At 51.2% G+C, this 19,429-nt stretch overlaps 1 protein-coding gene across 1 annotated transcript in view; it reads left to right on the top strand.

Annotated features, from left to right (window-relative positions):
- The window catches only part of WNT7B (Wnt family member 7B), a 91,565-nt gene that overhangs the window by 56,900 nt on the left and 15,236 nt on the right, over positions 1 to 19,429 (top strand). The window contains exons 2-3 of the mRNA XM_001364101.4: positions 1,434 to 1,660; positions 16,374 to 16,645. Coding sequence (XP_001364138.1) covers positions 1,434 to 1,660; positions 16,374 to 16,645 — 499 coding nt within the window. The remainder of the gene's footprint in view (positions 1 to 1,433; positions 1,661 to 16,373; positions 16,646 to 19,429) is intronic.

The raw sequence follows: 19,429 nt of genomic DNA on the forward strand, positions 1-19,429 counted from the left end.
GGTTGTGCCATCTCTCTTCTGGGCAGTCCTCTGTACCCAGTAGGTTCTGAGAAGTGGGTGAGGTCTTGGTAACTCTGTGAGAAACAGGGAAGTATCCCCTCCCCAACAGGTGTGGGAAAGCAAGAGATTTGGGAAATTCCAAGTAAACGTAGATTGCATTGCTATGGCACAGATGGCTCATCTCTGGACTTCCTTTCCTTCCAGAAGGAGGCCTGAGAGCATTGGGCCAGGCTTGGTTCTCCAGGTCCCTCCCTCCTAGATTCATTTTCCAAGGAGCTACAATTACAATGGATTAAATTCCCTCCTCTCCTGCCCAGCACAGATGTTCACTGGCAACAACAATGTGGGGGCCAATGGCTTCCCTGCTGTGCCATGCTGGATATTCTAGGGACATTGCCAGCCAGATAAGGGGGAAGGGGAAGGAACATGGACCTTGAGAGTCTGCCCAGACCTGGAATGCCTTGACTTTCATCCATTCCTGGTAATACCGAAGCAATGGGTCTGCCTCCCTATGGGAACTGCCCAGATCTCTTGCTTTCCCACATACTGTGGAAAAACACGACCTTTTTCTCACAGAACCTTCCCATGAAGGGCCCTCCCAACACTGCCATCATATAGTTTGGGTTCTAAGCATCCTTTGGACTCTAGTAGGCTGTGATTCTAGGTCAAATTCTTTTCTTGTCAAATGTACATTCCACTTCCACCTGTCTTACCCTCACAGGGGTCTTGTGAGGACCATCAGAGCTCAAAGATATGGGAGTCCTGCATCATTCTGACTTTGTTCACCCAACGGTTCTTTATGCATGGCAGGCCTAGGGTTGGAAAATCTAATTTTTATATGGTTTCATCGACTATCTGCAAGTCTCTGGTCAGAGGAGGAATTTGCAGGAGGCAAAAAGGATTTGTCCCAAAGGGTTCACAGGTGGGGGGCCTAAGGGGGGGCCATGCTGTACTAAATGCCCCAAAATGTTCACATGGGATAGTGGGAAGGGTGGAGTGCTGCACTTCATGCCCACTGATACCCCTTAATCTCATATTTGCTTCCTCAATGGCACGTGCAGGAATGTTCCTGGTCACAACCCCAGGGTCCAAGCACCGGAGTTCTCTCCTACTTCTCCTCTTGACTTCAACTCTCCTAATTCTTCTCTGGAGAATGCCCCTCTCCTGTACACTTGTTCCCTGAGTCACCTGACCTCTGGCTTCCCTGCTGCCAGTCCTCTCTGTCTCTGTCTCTCTGTCTCTCTGTCTCTCTGTCTCTCCCCTCCTAATTTTGCCCTGTGTAATTATGGCTACAGTTTGCCCTGGTTAGCGCCATTGTCACAGTGATATATTGGAAGCCATGGCTATCCATCCCTCACTCAGCATTGTTCCCTGGGCATGGACCCTTGAAAGTATGGCTTGTCTTCACCCCCTTTTCTCTTTCCCTCCCTCAGAGCTCTGTCATCTGTAGTGGCTTTGGGAGCCAATATCATCTGCAACAAGATCCCTGGCCTGGCCCCCCGACAACGAGCCATCTGTCAGAGCCGCCCCGACGCCATCATCGTGATCGGAGAAGGGGCTCAGATGGGGATCAACGAGTGCCAATACCAGTTCCGCTATGGCCGATGGAACTGCTCTGCGCTTGGCGAGAAGACTGTGTTTGGGCAAGAGCTCCGAGTGGGTAAGGGATGCTCTTGAGGGAAAGGGATGGGGTCCGAAGCCAGTCTGGAAAGTGGCCTTCTGCCTTTTGCTGGCCTTGCCGAAAGGACTGCAGAGGCGGGACTGCCATCCTACTCTGACTTTTCCTTTTGAAATCAGAGCCCAAGAATCCCACTCTGTGGTTTTTCCACCCAATACTAATAATACAATAACTAGTCCATTGACTCATTTCTCAGTCATATACAAATCATCCTGCTTCCTCGTTCTGTTGCTCAAACAATGCACTCGATTCCCAATTCTGTAACTAAAATTAATGCATAAACAGTCCTAATTATAGAACCGAAATAATATCCAAGCTGAATCTCTTCCTTATTTAACTGAAAAGCCACCCAGACCATTCTACCCCTTTATTTCTCCAGATAAAATAGCAACCATTTCTATAACAAAGGTTACTTCCATCAGCTCACTCCTTAGTTAGCTGAAACTTCATTCAATGAATCACTTATTTTTTTTAAACCCTTACCTTCCATCTTAGAATCAATACTGGGCATTAGTTCTAAGACAAAAGAGTGGTGAGGGCTAGGCAAACAGGGTTAAGTGACTTGTCCAGGGTCACACAGCTGGGAAGTGTCTGAGGCCAGATTTGAACCCAAGATCTCCCATCTATGGGACTGACTCAATCCACTGAGCCACCCAGCTGCCCCCTTCAGTGAATCACTTATTAAACATCCATCTCCCCTCCTTTTTCTCATTGTCCTCTTGAAATGGCCCAGAGACTTCTTGTGGGAGAGATACTTCCCCCACCTCCACCCCTTTGCCTCTTATCCCCATTTGAAGCGGCAGGGTGGGCCCTTCTCTGTTCCTCTCCTACTTGAGTCTTTGCTTGGAGATGGATGCTCTGGGGCTCTGCTGGATTGAGCTAGCCAACTTGACTGGAGTGTGGAATATGCGATCAATGCCATCTTTTGGATGACAGTGAATCCCAAACTTAAAAGTCTGAACTTGATTTGTCCAGCAGTGGGGAGCCATTGAAGGTCTTTGGCCAGCGGAATGGTGTGTCAGAGGGGAAACCTGGCTTGGGTACAAGTTGGAAAATGGGTTCTCTGGATATCCTGGGATTTTACTATTCTCCTAGTAGCTGAAGGCTCATGGGACTGGTTTTAGGTGCTCAGAGATGGATGCTGCCTTTGGGGTAATTACTCAGGCTGTAGCTATTCAATGATTGGATTGGAAGCAGAGAAGAGGAGGGAGGACATTCTGAGCAGGGGGACCACCTTGAAAAGACCCCCAGAGATGGGAGGTGATATGCCATAAGGCTGGAAAAGTAGGGTAGAGGCCAGGGAGTGAAAGCTTTTTGCTGCCAAACAAGTATCTGGGTATTTAATTCTATAGGTAATAGGGAGCCAGAGGAGTTTCTTGGGCAAGAGCATAACATAGGCATAATCAGAGCTGTTTATGACCCTTACCCTAACCTCCCTGACTCTAACCCTAATTCCACGTTGGTGGCTGTGTAGAGGAGAGATCAGAAAGTCAGAACCCAATTGCTCTAGTCCAGTGAGGGATCATGAGGACTTCTGTCCTCCCTCTTGTTATGCTCTCCGTCTCCTTTCTGTTTCTCTGACTGCTTCAGCCCACCCTTTGTCTCCCTCATTTGGCCTTGATTCTTCACGCATAATCCAGAGCCACGGAGAGACTCCAGCTTGGATTCGAGGTTCAACTCCATGCATCACTGGCTGTGCAACCCAGGGCAAAGCTATTGCCCTTTTCCAGGCCTCAGTTTCCCTATCAGTCAAATGAAGGGATCAAATTCACTCTCTAACATCCCTGCCAGCTCTAAGGTTCTGAGTCAGAGAAGAAGCTAGAGAAGGCAGGCTTTGGAGTTTGGGATGTGGGCGGCCTGATCGATGTAAAGGCTGTGGGTGGGGTAAACTTTCCATGCCCTGTGGGTTTGGGAAAACCCTGTGCCAGGCTGCTTGGGGGCACTTCTGTGGAGAGCTGGGTAAGCCAGTAGGTGACGTCGGCTCCTCTGTTCCGCTCTGCTCCTCTCCTCATGTGGGGCCCAAGAGCAGCCTCGATCCCAGGGCTGGCTGAGAGTCCCAGCTCCTGGGGCCTCTTCCCCACCCATCTTGGCCACCCACTATCTCTGGTTTCCTGTCTGGACTGTGGCTGATGGGGGATCCCCCAACTCACTAAAGACTGATTGCCACATCAGGGACCACCTGGGAAACTTTGGCCAGCCATGAGATGCGCGGCGTGGCCCAGGCCAGCTCATTTGTGAGCTGTGTGACCTTGCAGTCTGACACTCCAATTCCCCCTCTCTCAACAGTGGGAGTCGGATCAGATGAACCCCTCCAGCCTGATTTGTCGAAGGTCCCCCCAAGACCAGGCAGCAACCCTTTGACAAGGGGGCGTAGTCCCAGAGCTTGAGGGAAGAAGCAAGGGGTTTCAGGGCATGTGAGCCAAGAGAGACCTGGAGCAGAGGCTATTGGGCAATGTGTTCAGACGAGTCCTTGAGGTGTTATAGTACCAGCATTATTATTGCCATTTTACAGATGGGGAAACTGAGGGAAGGGCTTAGAACCTGGGCCACAAAACTAGGAAGTGACAAAATCCTCAGCTCTCTGCTGAGGACTCTGAGTCCAGAGTGCTCCCCCCTTACCAGGTGACCATGCCCCCCCCTCCAAACCTTCTCTCAGTCGGACATCCCAAGTCCTGCCCCAGCAGCCAGGACAATAAGAGGCAGCGCTCAGTGGCCCCACTGAGGAACCCATGACCACTCCCAGCTGCCTGAATGGAGAGGGACTATCTGAAAGGGTAATTGGGTCTCACATGCCAGGATGGAGGTAGGGTGCCAGACCTCACACCTGGAGGTCATTGGCTTAGCTGTCCCAGCTAGGCATCCCCTACTATGAAGTTCAGATGGATGAATTACTACTGAGGCTCAGGCCGGCAGGGGGAGGCCAGCAGAATGGGAATGAGGGGACCCAGATTCTAGTCCCTGTCCTGCCTCAGCCTGTGTGCAGGCAGGAGAGTGGGAGGCCCTTCTGGGCCCCAGGATCCTCCTCTGTGAAATGAGAGGGCTGGCGATCAGAGGAGGCAGAGATGGGGTCAAGCAGCTTAAACCCTTCGTCTGGAAGTTGATGAAATCTAGACAAGAGGGCAGTGCCTCCCCCTGAGTAACAGGGATGCAATGATCCCAGCCAAACTCAAAGTGCAGTCCTGAGGCTCCCAGCCACGGCCCTGATGTGTGCTCGGCTCACCTGGAGATGTGAAGCCCCACAGGAGCCTTCACTGGGGTGCCTGGCAGCACCCAGCCCTGCTGGATCTCGCTCTGGAGCTGCCACAGGACGGAGGGGCTCTGGAGGCAGCCGGCGTGCTCCCCACCCCAGCCCCATCCACAAGAGACAGGCCCTGCTGCTCCCCTCCGCCTTCCTGGCGTGGTACCCTGAGTCTCACTTGGCCCCTCCTGTGGCTGCTGCAAACATGACTGAGCTCATGTGAGTAGGACAGGCTAGGCAGGGCTGGCCAAGTGGGGCTCCTCCGGAGTTTGCTGCAGGTGCTCTGTTGGGATTTCCGACCAGAAGCCATTTGTCTCCTGTTCTCAGCTTGGGTTTTCTTGACCCAGCCTTTGTCGCCATATGGAATTCCGAGCAATGATCCGAGCCAAACGCAGCGCCCAGTGAATCCTGCGGAGCTCAGAATGTCAGAGCTGGTGGATCCTTTGACCTTGTCAGGCACATCCCTCTCACGGAGACGGGGGCTCCAAGCGGAGGAGGCTCCTGCCCAGTCAGCCAGGGAGCACTTGGGCATCAGGCAAGGTCTTGGGCATCTGGCTGGTCAGTCCCACCATCTGGCCCACCATTAGGCAAAGAGAGGTCTTTCTAGAGCTCACTCACATCACAGAAAGCCAGCCACAGCCTTGAGAGGGAGTCGGGTCAGAAGAAATGGGATCCCCCTTTGCCAGCCGGGGATTGTGGGGTTCTTGCCCAGAGTCACATGGCCCAGAAGAGGCGGATGGTCTTGTCAGGTCTTCTTTGGATGGGCAGTTTGGGTCAGCTCAGCCGGAGCAGCTCTCGAGGAGCTGGAGAGGGCTCTAGAAGGGGGAGCTGAAAAAGAGGGGGCCCCCTATAAGAATGAGCCTCAGCAATAGGACCTCAGGGCTGCTGGGAAGACCCCAATGGCCTGCCAGTGTCACAATATCTCAGGCTTTGGAGCTAGAAAGGAGCCCTGAGGACCCATAGGCCAAGCTCATGTCGATGGCCACAGGCAGGTCTGCTTCCTCCAAGGTCCTGGCTCCATCCACGTCCCCCGTGGGCTGTCATTGGGTTCCCGATGGGTCCTGTTCTGGGCTGCCCTGAGCAGCCTTTCCCCTAGTAGCAACTGTTTCATAAACACTGAGTCATCCCAGTCAAGTCTGGAGTTGCCTCTGAGCCCCAGGCAGCCCGGAGCACGTGCGGCTGCCCTGCCCACCCTGGCTCGAGAAGGGAGAAGGCAGTGTTCATGCCTCAACCCCCAACCGATGCCCCGGGCAGCCTGAAAACAGGCCCTCGCCACTGGGACACCTGTGTGTGCTGAGTCATAGAGAGAGCGTCTCAGGAGATGGTAGAGAGAGGGGAAGCAGAGTCTCACGATCTCCCCTCCTCTTACCTTCCAATTCCTAAAATTCCACCATTATGGTCTTATTCCTTTGGGTGTGCTTCCTCTTCTGGGAACAGGGTAGCAAGTCATAAACCCTAGTTCTCATCTCTCTACTGAGGATGCGCTTCTGGGCCTCAGTTTCTCCCTCTGTAAAAGGAGAAGATCGGAGTAAGTAAGGGATCGATCTCAGCCACTTCCAACCCTGACTTATGTTCAAAAGTTCCATCATCACCTTCTAAACTCTCCCTCTCCCTCTCTGTCTCTCTCTGTCTCTCTGTCTCTCTCTCTCTGTCTCTCTCTCTCTCTCTCTCTCTCTCTCTCTCACACACACACACACACACACACACACACACACACACACACACACACACACACACGCCAGCTCTCACACGGTGATCTGGGTCAGTCCCTGACTCCTTCCTCACCTTGTCAGGCCCAGGGACAAGGGTTATCAGTCCTCTTTAAAGGTGGATGGAGACAGTGACACTTTCCATGGGGAATCCCACCGTTTGGGGGCACCCACAGCTGCTGCCAGTCTCCTGACTCCAGCCAGGTTTGGGGCATGCCCATCACCCTCCGTTCGGGCCTGAAGGTCTCTGGGTTCCCAGGGAAGTCCCTGCTGCTGTCCCTCCCCCTCTTTCCCCCATGCAGAGCTGGCCTCCTCCATTGTGGTGTTCAAGGCTTAACTAGTAATGCTCTCTCAGCAGGTGAACCTGAAAGGTTAATAGACTCGGCATTGCTCTCTGGTCATAAACTGGGCAGCTTTAAGCAGCCTTTAATTCTGGAGCTAGAGGGGAGGGGGAGCTCTCCAGGAATACTCCTGGAAAGCCAGGCTGCTCCTTCAGCCTCCGGCTCTTTCTGGGAGGCCCTCCACCCCCAGCTTCTGGCAGCCAGGATAGGGTTCCACAAAAACCCCTGCCCTAGGAGCCCCCAGGCCCAGAGGACTTAGGAGAGGAAGCTCTGAGCCTACAGCCTCAGGCAGGGTCTCAGCACCAGCACTGTCTCTCCCCAGCTGGGAGACTTCAGGATGCCATAGGACCATGTTGGTGAACCTATGGCACGCATGCAGGAGCGGGCTGCTCCCCACCCCCTATCTTTGTGCCCCAGAGGACATTGCTCCCATTGCCCACCCCTCTGCCCAGCAGCCCAATGGGAGCGCTTCCGACCTCCCCTGCCTGGGTTAAGGTATGGGGCTCACATGGGCTATGAGGGTTATAATTGGAGCACTCCATCTCTAAAAGGTTCATCATCACTGCATAAGAGCTCAGATTTGGAGGGGACCATAGAGACTCTTTTAGCTTGGAGGAGAGGGAGGAGGAGAGCTGAGGCTCCCACCCCACAGCCTGGACCCCTAATCTAGGCCACTTTCTATTCCTCTATGTGTGTTCATCTTTCTCCTCTGAGCCTCAGTTTCCTCACCTTGGAAATGGAAAGAATATTCTCTGCCTTTCCTTTCCTTTCTCCTAGCTGACACTCCCTTCTTTGGGTCTGTTTTACCATTTGTAAAGGAAGTACAATGACAGTTAATTCAACGTGCTTAGAGTTCTTTGGAGAAGGCCAATGGGAGGACGGAGATGAATGGGCTGCTGCTGCTGCTGAATCTGGTCTTTCTGGAGCACCTTATGTGGGAATGATTTGAGGCTGTGGGCTCTAAGCCAGAGACCCTGCCTGGATGACCTCAGGCAAATGCCCTCTCTGGGTCTGCCTCCTGGTCTTTAAAATGAGGGTGTAGCTAATTCCAATTATTCTAGTACTACTAATTCCAGGTGCTCCCCAACACGATCCCAGCAACCCCTGTAGCCCAGAGTTGACTGGCAGGCATTCCAAGGAGGGAGGGGGTCCTGGGCTGGCATTTAACATGTCAAGTGCTGCTGTCAGGTCTGGAGGTCTTTACTGTGCCCATTCTCCAGATGAAATCCTAGCCCTAAAGAGTGATGGAATGGGAGGAATCCTGCCACTTGAGGGTCATCAGGCATAACCCCCTTCTTTCCTCTGGTTTCTAGCTTTGACTCCTCAAAGCTTTGCCCAGGACCTGGCACACAGTGGGGCTAGCTGGATAATCAAAGGCCTATATTTCCCACTTCTTTTGTCATAGCCCAGATAGGTGGGGAGGGGAGGCTCTTCTCATTTCATAAATGAAGACCCTAAGGCTGATCAGGGAGAAAGTCACAATGGTCATAGAGCCAGTAAGGGGCAGAGCAGGGATTCCAATGCCCCCCCCACTATTCTAGAGACTGCCAGGTCTAGAGAGGAGAGGCTCGAGGCAGGGAGGCTGATGGGAAGGCTAAGGCTGTAATCCTAGGGAGAAGTGATGAGTGCTTGGATGAGGGTGCTGCCAGCTATGGGAAAGGGACAGAGTGCGCATGCACGCACACACACACACACACCTTCAAGACATGGTTAAAGGAAAGACAGCCCTGGTTGGGAATTGGAGACCTGGAGGGGCAGCTTGATAGCTGGGGTTCAAATGTGGCTTTAGAGACTTCCTTGCTGTGTGGCCCTGGGCAAGTCACTTGACTCCATTTGCCCAGCTCTTGCCCTTCAGTCTTAGAGACAGAAAAGCAAAGGTTAACAAAAAAACCCACGGAGCTCTGCTATTAACTTGGTTTTTGACCGTGGGCACAGAGCCCCCTCCCAGCTCTACCATTCTCTGTTCTAGCCCCTCCCACTCCTGCCATCCCCTATGCTGAGGCCCCTCCCAGCCATCCAGCCTGTGGGTTCAGGATCCCTAGAGCTGCCCGTTGCTGGTGTGGTTCCGATGCAGCCAGCTAATTAAAAACAAATGACTTGGGAGCTGACGGGAGGCCTGGCATGTTTGAACGTGGTGTGACTTTTTATGATCCCATATTTATAATCACATAATAGGAGGGCTTTTGGTGGAGACACTGACTCAAACTTCATCGGGGCAGCTGGCCCAAAAGCCTCCGCTCAGCTCCCTGTAGGAACTTGTGTGCCCATCTCCATGACACCGTGAGGCTATAAAAAGGCTGCTTGGGCTTGGGATTGGAGGAGGGTGCAGGGCAAGCAGGGGCTGACGCTGGGCCAAGGGTCAAGCCCCTCCACGTTCTAGAGACCAGATCTCTGACCCCACCCCCCACCCCAGGGCCTCCATGTTCGTGGGGCTGGAGAAGCAAAGGGCTCCCCAATTCTCCCAGGCTCTCCTCCAGGCATCCCCAGGCTCTCCAGGGTCCAACTCAGTTGTCATTGGGGATCTCTGTCCCTCCCCTTCACGCTGCTTTCCAGCCCAATCCAACTTGCTCTCATTATAAGCCAGGTACAAAGAACAAAATGAAACACTGACATACCCCAAGGAGCTTCCATTAATAATAATCACTCTCATTTCTTTGGGGCTTCAGGCAGAGGAGGAGTGTCTCACCTGATCTGAGAACGGCTCTGGAGAGAGATCTTATTATCCTCCTCCTCCCCACTTCACAGATGGGAAAATGAAGGCGGGGAGCAGCTAGATTACCCAGAGAACAAGTGTCAGAGAGAGCTGGGTGGCCCAGGGGGTAGAGCCCTGGGCCTGGGGTCAAGAAGAACCTGACTGCAAATTCTGCCTCAGATATTGACCCTGGGGAAGTCACTGCCTTAGTTTCCTCAATTGTAAAATGGGCATAATCATAGCACTTACCTCTCAGGGTCACAGCGATGATCAAATGAGAAAACATTTGTAAAGCACTTAGCACATAGTAAATTATTGATTGTTATTGTTATTATTGGATTGGAATTCTGTACTTCCTGACTTCAAGTGTGTAGCCACTTTGGTGAAGGTCAGAGGAGGTTGTGAAGGGAAAAGTTTGGGGTTTAGTTAAAGACATAACTTAGTTATTCATAGAGTAACCATAGCACACCAACGATTACAAAATATCTTCTCTGCCACAGCCTGCTAGGCTAAGAGCTGTGAGGGCAGCTGTGGGGCCCATCTCATTTCCATGAAGACACCTCTGGCCCCTGCCTCTTCCCAGTTCCTGGCCTGTAGATTCCTTTCTCTGTCTGTCTCTCTTCATATCTATCTATCCATCTATCCATCTATCTATCCATCCATCTATCCATCTATTTATTTCTTTGTCCATCTATCTGTCAGTTTATCTATCTATCCATCTATCCATCTATCTATCTATCTATCTATCTATCTATCTATCTATCTATCTATCTATCTATCTTTCTATCCATCCATCTATCCATCTATTTATCTGTCTGTCCATCTATCTGTCAGTTTATCTATCTATCCATCCATCTATCTATCTATCTATCTATCTATCTCTATCCATCCATCTATCCATCTATTTATCTGTCTGTCCATCTATCCATTTATTTATCTGTCTATCTGTCCATCTATTCATCTATTTATCTATCTGTATCTGTCCCGCCATCTATCCATCCATCCAATGTATTTATCTATCATCTCTCCACATATATTTCCATCTGTCTTGTCTCCCCCCTTTCTTTCTGTGCTCTTCTCTCTGTCTCTCTCCTTCTCTCCCCTCTCATCTATCTTTCCATTTCCACACCTTCATGATACCACAAGTCACTTCCAGCCCTTCCAGGTCAGTGCTTGCCCTTTTAGCTGCATCTCCCCAGCCCTGAGCACGTGACCCTGCACATGTCGGTGACTGAGAAATAAGTCATTTTAAAATTGATTTGAAGACCCCAGAAGGACTGGGAGTAAGGGGCTAGGTAAGGAAGGTAGGCAGGTATAGAAGCCCCTGAATCCAAGGGTCAGGAGGTCTGATCTAGCCTTAGAGATGGGGGGAAGGCCCTTGCCCAGGGCAGTTCTTCTCTCCTTTACAAGCTCAGACTTATCAGCTAATGTGGAGCCTTTGTTCAAGTAGCCCAGCACCACACCCCTGGGAAGCAGTGCCCGGAATGAATATACCCCCTTTTTCTTCGATGCTGGAATCCTTCAAGGCTAAGCTCACGTGCCCTCCTCCTAGAGATCTGCTCTGATTGAGAGTAGAAGGAGCCCAGGGAGGGAGGGAGGGAAGGAAGGAGGAAAACAAGAACATGAAGCAGGGAGGGAGGGACGAAGGAAAGAAAGAAGAGAAGAAGGGAGGAAGGAAGAAAAGGAGGAAGAAAGGATGGGTAGATGGATAGATTTATTGGGCAAGCCTACTATGTACCAGGCACTATTCTTTTTTAACATTTTTTATTGATTAATCTATAATATTTTTCCATGGTTACATGATTCATGTTCTTTCCCTCCCCTCCTCCCACCCCCTCCTGTAGCCAATGAGCAATTCCACTGGGGTTTACATGTGTCCTTGGTCAAGACCTGTTTCCATATTACTGATATTTGCACCAGGGTGATTGTTTAGAGTCTCCATCCCCAGCCATATCCCCTCAACCCATGTGATCAAGCAGTTGTTTTGCTTCTGCATTTCCGCTCCCACAGTTCTTTCTCTGGATGTGGATAGTGTTCTTTCTCCTAAGCCCCTCAGAGTTGTCCTGGATCATTGCATTGCTGCTAGTAGAGAAGTCCATTACATTCAATTGTGCCCAGCACTATTCTTAGCACTTTACAAACTAGCTTATTTGATCCTCAAAATATAGATGCTATTATTATGCCCGTTTTATAGTTGAGGAAACTAAGGTGATGAGAGACTCAAGGACTTGCCCTGGGTCACACAGCCTGGAACTCAGGTCTTCCTCTCCACTGAGCCACCCAGCTGATAACCTGGCTCTCGAGTGAGAAGGTCCAGGTTCAAAATCCTGCCCCTGACATTTTACAGAGTCTGTGACCTTGGACAAGTCACGTAACTCCTTGGAACCGCAGTTTCCTGAGGTCCCTTCTAGATCTAAAGTCATGTGTTTCAGATCCTAAGCCTGGATCCCAGCTCTGCCTTCCCCTCAGCTCTGCAGTATCCAGCAGAGGCCTGGCTTTGGCTTTGGAAGGAAGTGGGGAAATTCCAGGCCCTTTTAGCCTATTAGCTGCAGGGCCATTGAGAGCAGGGCCTAGGGCAGGGTATTGAGGAGGAGCAGAAAATCTGGATGTGACCCACAGCCTTGAAGGGTAGCCAAGGGTGAGTTCAGTCCCCTGTGACCCCAGGGACCAGCCTGGGGTGACTGGGAGAGGATGGGGGCCAGCAAGGACAAGGGCAGAGAGAACTTGACCTTCTGTCTGCTTCCATAGCCCTCTTCTTTTCCCTCCTCTCCATCTTTTCTTTCTTCTTTCATTCTGCTCCTATCTGCTTGTCCTCTGCCCTTCTCTTATTCTCCTCCTTGCCTCCCTTTCCCTCTCAGGAAGCAGGAAATGAGGGCCACGAAGGTGGCCTTTGTGCAGGGCAGAGGGGCTCTGGCCCCTTGGTTGGGTTGGGCCTGGTCCCTTCCCACATCCCTCCTTTTCTTTCCCAGTCTAGAGGAATGGATAGACAGACAGGTAGGGAGGGCCTGGGTCGGGGCAGCTGACCACAGCCCGGGCACCGTTTCCACAGGCAACTGAATTAAATTCCTGTTCAGCTTGCATCTCAGTGCCTGGGGAGATGACATTGGAATGAGGAGAACGAATGCCATCCACCCAAACCTGCCTGACAAGCAGAGGAGACCTTGGGTTCAGAGGACCATAGCAAGGAAGGTTCACACAGAGCTTGTCGTCATCCAAGCTCCTCATTCCACAGACGAGGGAGCTGGCCCAGTGTTACCCAGGGAGAAGCCAGAATTCGGGGGGAAGAGACTAGCCCCCCCCAAGCACCTCGTAAAGGAAACACTACATTTCTGTTAGAAGTTAGGGAAAATAAAGGGAATTTTTTTCTCCCATTCAGGTTCACAGAGCAGTTCTCTCTGGAATTCTCTTTTATTTCCACCCCAGCCTGATTAGCTGTGAGACCTCAGGCAAGTCACCTTGGACTTCATTCTCCTCTTATATAAAATGGGAGGAGGGGGGCCTCGATGGCCTCCCATCTCCCTTATACTTGTGATAGATCCTAGGAGCCTCCCAGCTCTTTTTAATTCCTCTTTAACCCCATCCCTTGTGTCCACAGGAACCTCTCAGGACATTGAGATTTAGAGTGACCAGAGACCTTAGGGATGGTCTTTTCATTTCCACTGACAGGAGAGGAAACTGAGGACTTGGGGTTAAGAGATTCATTTGCTCCAAGTCAAACAGCTATTAAGTGATACATTCAGAATTTGAACCCCAGGCCTCTGTGGGGACACTGGGGGCTCCTTCCCGATTCTGGCAAGGAATCAATGAGAACCTATGTGTAACAGTGTTTTGGAAACTGGTCCTATGGATGGTTTGAACCAATGTAGGGATGAGATCCAGGAGTGAGGAATCTGCTGGATTGGGAGTCCAGGGACTTGAGTTCAAATCTTGACACTATCACTTACAACCTGTTTAGCCTGGCCTGTTTCCTCAGCTGGAAAGTAGAGGAGTTAGTGCTGGGTGACTTCCGTCTTTCTATCTGGGATTCTATGAGCTCTGACTCATGATTCCTCAAGGTCAGTCAAGGGGAACAATCTTCAAAGCTTGCCTGGGGTGCACCTTAGAGACTATAGTGTGCCACTGCGTTAAGAGATAGGGGAAGCAGGATGAAGGGCCCACTGAGCCTAGAACCTTAGAGCTGGGAAGGGCCTGGAACAGGGGATGGTAGAGCTGGGGGGGGGGGGCAGCCAGACCATCTAATCCAACACCTTCATTTTATTTCATTTTTTTAAACCCTTACCTTCTATCTTAGAATCAATACTGTGTATTGGTTCTAAGGCAGAAGAGTGGTAAGGGTTAGGCAATGGGGGTTAAGTGACTTGCCCAGGGTCACACAGCTGGGAGTGTCTGAGGCCAAATTTGAACCCAGGACCTCCCGTCTCTAGGTCTGGCTCTCAATCCACTGAGCTACCCAGCTGCCCCCACCTTCATTTTACAAAAAGAAAAAGTGAGGCTCCCAGAGATCATGTGTATTAAAGATGGAAATGAAATCAAAGCCCAGAGCTCTATCTTAACCGCAATTCTCCACTTCTTTGATTTATTGGACTATTTCTGCCGAGCCGAGTTAGTTTCTCCTAGGAATCAGTTACATTTCTGCTGCCTTGGTGGTCCCACAGCAATTAAATGAGATGAAGTTCAGTTCTGATGATCTTACCCTGGAGTCACTCTGGCCTAATTTAGAGGCCATCCACTGCCCACGTATGTTCTCTCTCTGGGGTTCGGGGTTCTCGCCTCTCTCCTCTCTGTCTCTGTCTCCGCCATCATAGAATGTATATTTGTTTTCTTTTTCTGGCCCAGAGAAGGGCTAGTTTTGTGTATTTGGGGCTCCTGTCCTCCCTGGCTTCCTTTAAGTCTAAACTCAAACACCCCCTTCTACAGGAAGTCGAAATGGGGGGGCCAACATGCAAACAGATGAATTCATAGGAAATAATTAACCGAGAGAAGACTTCCTGGGAGCCAGGGAGGCCAACAGTCAGGGCATAGGAGGGAGAGCATACCAGGCAGGCAGGATGGCTAGAGAGAATGTCCAGAACCACGAGACAGAGGGTCTTATGAGCAACAGCCAGGAAGTTGGTGTCATTGGATTGAAGAGTATGTGTTGGAAGGGAAGGCATAAGAAGGCCAGAGAGGCAGGAGGGGTCTGGGTTTCAAAGGCAAAACAGCATTTCATATTTCCTCCTGGAGGCCATAGGGAGCCACTGGAGTTTATTAAGTAGAAAGGAACATGGCCAGACCTGTCTGTGCTTTAGGAAGATCACTTTGGTGGTTGAATGGAGGCTGAATAAAAGAGGAGAGATTGGAGGCAGTCAGACCTCTCCAGCAGCTATGGCCATCGTCCAGGTATGAGGGCCAGCCCCAGGGAGCCATAGTGTCAGAAGAGAAAGGGGGACATGTCCAAGAAGTGTTAATGAAGGTGCTAGGTCAGTGGTGGCGAACCTATGGCATGGGTGCCAAAGATGGTGTGCAGAGTGCTCTCTGTGGGCAAACAACTGCCCTCCCCCACTCCCCTCTCCCCTGGGTGTGATAAAATTTTTTTACTTTACCTGCCCTTCTGCCTAACAGCCCAATGGGAGTGCTTCTTCCAGTCACAGGTTGCAGAGCTGGAGGGGAGCATAGCATTCAGACCACTCCCCTCCCTCTCTCTCCACGCCCCGAGGACATTCCTCACTTCAACTGCCCCCTCCATCCAGCAGCCCAATGGGAGAGCTTCCTCCCTCCCCTGTATGGGGTAAGGCGGGGCAGGGCACACCCAGCACTTAGTGGGGGAGGTCACAGCACTTTGTCTGGGGGTGGGGTGGAGTGGAGGTGGGACCTGGCACTCTGTCTCTAAAAAGTTCACCATCACTGTGCTAGGTCTTGGCAGCAGCTTGGAAACAAAGGGGTAAGAGGTCGTGGTCTGGGAGGTTGGTGTTGCCATCAACAGTAATAAGGAAGTTTGAAAGAGGGAAGACTCTAAAAAACAATATGAAGTCAGGAAACCCTGTGTTCAAAACTTACCTCAGATGCTTCCTAACTGTGACCCTGGACAAGTCACTTCCTCTCTGTTTCAGTTTCCTCCTGTGTAAAATGGGAAAAGAATAGCACTTACAGGATATTTGTATTGTGCATAGTGCAGTGCCTGGCTTTTAGAGCACAGAATAAGTACTTGTAAAATGTTGATCGGCAATATAAAGAAAGGTGAAAGACAGTCCCTACTCTCAAGGAGTTCACAGTCCAATGGGAAAGCAACATGCAAACTACCATGTTAAAAACCAGACCTAGAGAAGCTAAGTAACTAGGAAATAATGTCCAGAGGGAAGGTACTCAAATGAGAGGGTTCAAGTTGGAGCCTGAAGGAAGCCTGGGCAGCCAGGAGGGAGAGATGAGGAGGGAGAGCCAAGGATCTTCAGTGAGACTTCATCTCCCTGCTGAGAGGGGATCAGGAACCACTGAATTCTCCAGTGTCTGAACTGGAAGCAACCTTAGGATATAGAGCGTTGGCAGCCTCAGTTGGGAAGAGAACAGTAGATGGGGAGGGGTCTTAGGCAGGAACCTAGGATCCAGAGGAGAGGAGTGACTTGTTCCAGTGAGTTAGTGGTAGAGACAGGACTAGACCCTGAGTGGAAAGGTTCTAAGCTAGAGCACGTCCAAGGCCCCCAGCATCCCTGGCTTCATCCCTTTTTCCTCTTCCTTGCAGGGAGCCGGGAAGCTGCCTTCACCTATGCCATCACAGCTGCTGGTGTTGCCCACGCGGTCACTGCGGCCTGTAGCCAAGGCAACCTGAGTAACTGTGGCTGTGACCGGGAAAAGCAGGGTTACTACAACCAGGAGGAGGGCTGGAAGTGGGGTGGCTGCTCAGCCGATGTCCGCTATGGCATCGAATTCTCCAGACGCTTTGTGGATGCCCGTGAAATCAAGAAGAATGCCAGGAGGCTGATGAACCTTCATAACAATGAGGCTGGAAGAAAGGTGACTGACCCTCCTGGGAGGATTGGATGGGCAGGAGGGGACCCTGGGGAGGGGGAGGCTGGCCAGGGCCATCCCACCTCCCAGCCCTGACAATGAAGCACCAGTTGTGTGCCGGGCCTTGGACAGGTCACTCTGCCTCCACTGAATGCTGGGGATGATGAGTCAACCAATCCATCCGCACCCATTTATTAAGCACCAGCTAATACAAGAATGAGGCAGGCTTGACAGTGATTGCAGGGTCACACTATCGGACTATCCCAGGGAAGAGTTTTAGGCATAATTCTTGAGATAATGAAAAGGATGGCTTTTATTTACTGGGGAAAAGTAGCACCACTGAATGCCAGAGCTACAAATGCCCTGGGAGATGTCTCCTAGGAAGTGACTTGCCCAAGGTCCCACAATCAGTCAATAGCAGAGCTGGGGCTCCAACTAGGGTCCCTGAAAGAGAAGCATCCTGCCCTGGATCTACAAGAGGAGATGACAGAAGTCTGCCCTCACCAAGCTCACAGCCTATCTGGGTAGGCAAAGCTCAGAGGTGTGAAATAATTGGGGTAGGCTGTGGAGCCAGGAAGACCTGCTTTAAAAATCTTCCCCTAGACACTAGTGATGTGACCATGGGCAAGTCCCGTAATCTTCCTGAGTCTCAATTTTCTTCTCTGTAAAATGGGGGCAGTACCTCCCTTTGGGAAGCTCAAATGAGATTGTGTATGAAAGGTGTTTTATTGTTTGTTATTATTATTACTCTGAGAATCAGACAAGATGGGGTATTGCCTAGTGGTCTGTGTGCAACAGCTTCCCATCCCTGTTGGAGCTGCTGGCCCATATGTCATGGTTGGGTAGGAGGGGATGATGGAGAAGCATAGAGTTGGAAGAATGGCAGGGGCAGGACTGACCCCTGAGGACTGATGATGCTTACTCCCACTGCTGAGTCCCCTTGCCCATTTAGCTTTTCAAATACCCCCACTTTGGTCTTCCCTGTTTCAGGCTAAACAGCTCCAGCTCCTTTGAGGGATCTTGGATAACCTGGCTTGCATCCTCCCTACTCCCATCATTGCCATCCTCTCGATGCCACCTGATTCTTGGGACTGCCCTAAATTGGATGGCAGATTTAGCTTGGAGATGCCCAGTTCTCCACCAGTGAAGGATCTCTTGTCCTCTCCAGCCTGGGGTCAGTGGAAAATAAATGAGTAGCACCACTGAATGCCAGAGCTAGGAATGCCCTGGGAGATGATCTCCTAGGAAGTGACTTGCCCAAGGTCCCACAATCAGACAATAGCAGAGCTGAGGCTCCAACCAGGGTCCCTGAAAGAGAAGCATGGTTCTGAGATAGCAACTGAATCCTGGCACAGCTCACACCTTTCCAGCCAATGTCCCTAGAAGGAAGGTGAGCCAGTTCCCTGAAGAGGGTCCTTCTTTGTGAGAACAGGGGAAGGCGTAGATGCACTCTCATATCTCAAGGGCAGATGCTGTCTGTGTGCCCACCTGCTGTCTTAGTCATTTATGGTAGATAGCCTGAGAGGGGAGGAAGCTTGGCTTGGAAGGCAGCAGGGCTCTGCCTCAAGAGATCTGGGCTCTAATCTGGACCTACTGCTTGCTAGTCACAATCTGGACAAGCTACTGGCCCTCTCTGGTCCCCAGTTTTCTCCTCTGCAAAATGAGGGGGTGAGGCAAAACCACCTTCAAGGTCACATCCATCTATCTCTTCATATGCTCTTATGTTCCAAGGCCCCTCCTAGCCCTGACCGTCCCTGTTCTCAGACCCTCCCAGCTTTGCCACTTCTCTGCTGCAGAAATCACCTCATTTTCCCTTCATGCCATAGGATTAAGAGGGCAGGAGGTCAGTCTTACAGATATAATTAGGGATGAACTCGAATCCCATGAGGAGTGAAGAGGGTCTAGCCCACTTTCTTGTCAGAAACTTTGGCATCAGAGGTAGAGAAAAATGGAGAAGTGAAGGGCCGCCTCTCAGGCCATGATGGCCTCTGTATTGAAGGAGGAGACCAAGAGATGGAAGGAGCTCTGGCCCAACTTGTGTCTGGGGAGGAGACCCCTCTACAGTAGCAGCCAGCCTCCGGTGGTAGGCCTGAAGATAACCATGGTCCAGAGGTGGTCTGAGCAGGGCACCGTACCAGGGCACTCTTTGGAGCCTCAGTACAGTTCTCCTCCCTAAACTTTCTTCTCTAGTTCCCTCCCTTCCTCCATCCAATATCCTGTCCTTGGGTTTATTAGGGGTTTTTGACCCCAGGTAAGCATCACTTTTTAAATTTAATTAATTAGTTTAATTTAGAATATTTTCCCAAGGTTACATGATTCATGCTCTTTTCCTTCCCCCTCCTGGAGCCAACAAGCAATTCCACTGGGTTTTACAGGTAAGCCTCAATCTTGATTCACCGGTGGCCCCAGGACCTAGCACAGTGCCCAGCCTCTACCAGTAATTGATTCATTGATGATCTTACTGGTTTGGCCCACTGTGCTAGCCTCAGTCTCCCTAGAAAGGCTCTTCCCTAGCACATGGTGATTCTCTCATTCCTGGTGATTTGAGGCCAGGGACCTGAAGCCAGACCTCTCCTCAGCTCCCCCATGACCTGTGCTCCCAGAGACATGCCCCTCACCCTCCCACCTCCCTGCCTTTGCTCTCACAGTTCCCGGGCTTGTACTCACTATTCTCCTCTCCTGGCCTCTTGAATTCCTTTCAAGTCCCACCGAAAGGCCTGTCCTCAAAAACGCCTTCCCTGGTTGTCCCCCACAGCACTCGGGTCTTTGCCTGGCCAGTCAAGGTGTTGA

This window comes from Monodelphis domestica, chromosome 5 (genome assembly GCF_027887165.1).
Source record: "Monodelphis domestica isolate mMonDom1 chromosome 5, mMonDom1.pri, whole genome shotgun sequence".
Lineage (NCBI taxonomy): Eukaryota > Metazoa > Chordata > Mammalia > Didelphimorphia > Didelphidae > Monodelphis > Monodelphis domestica.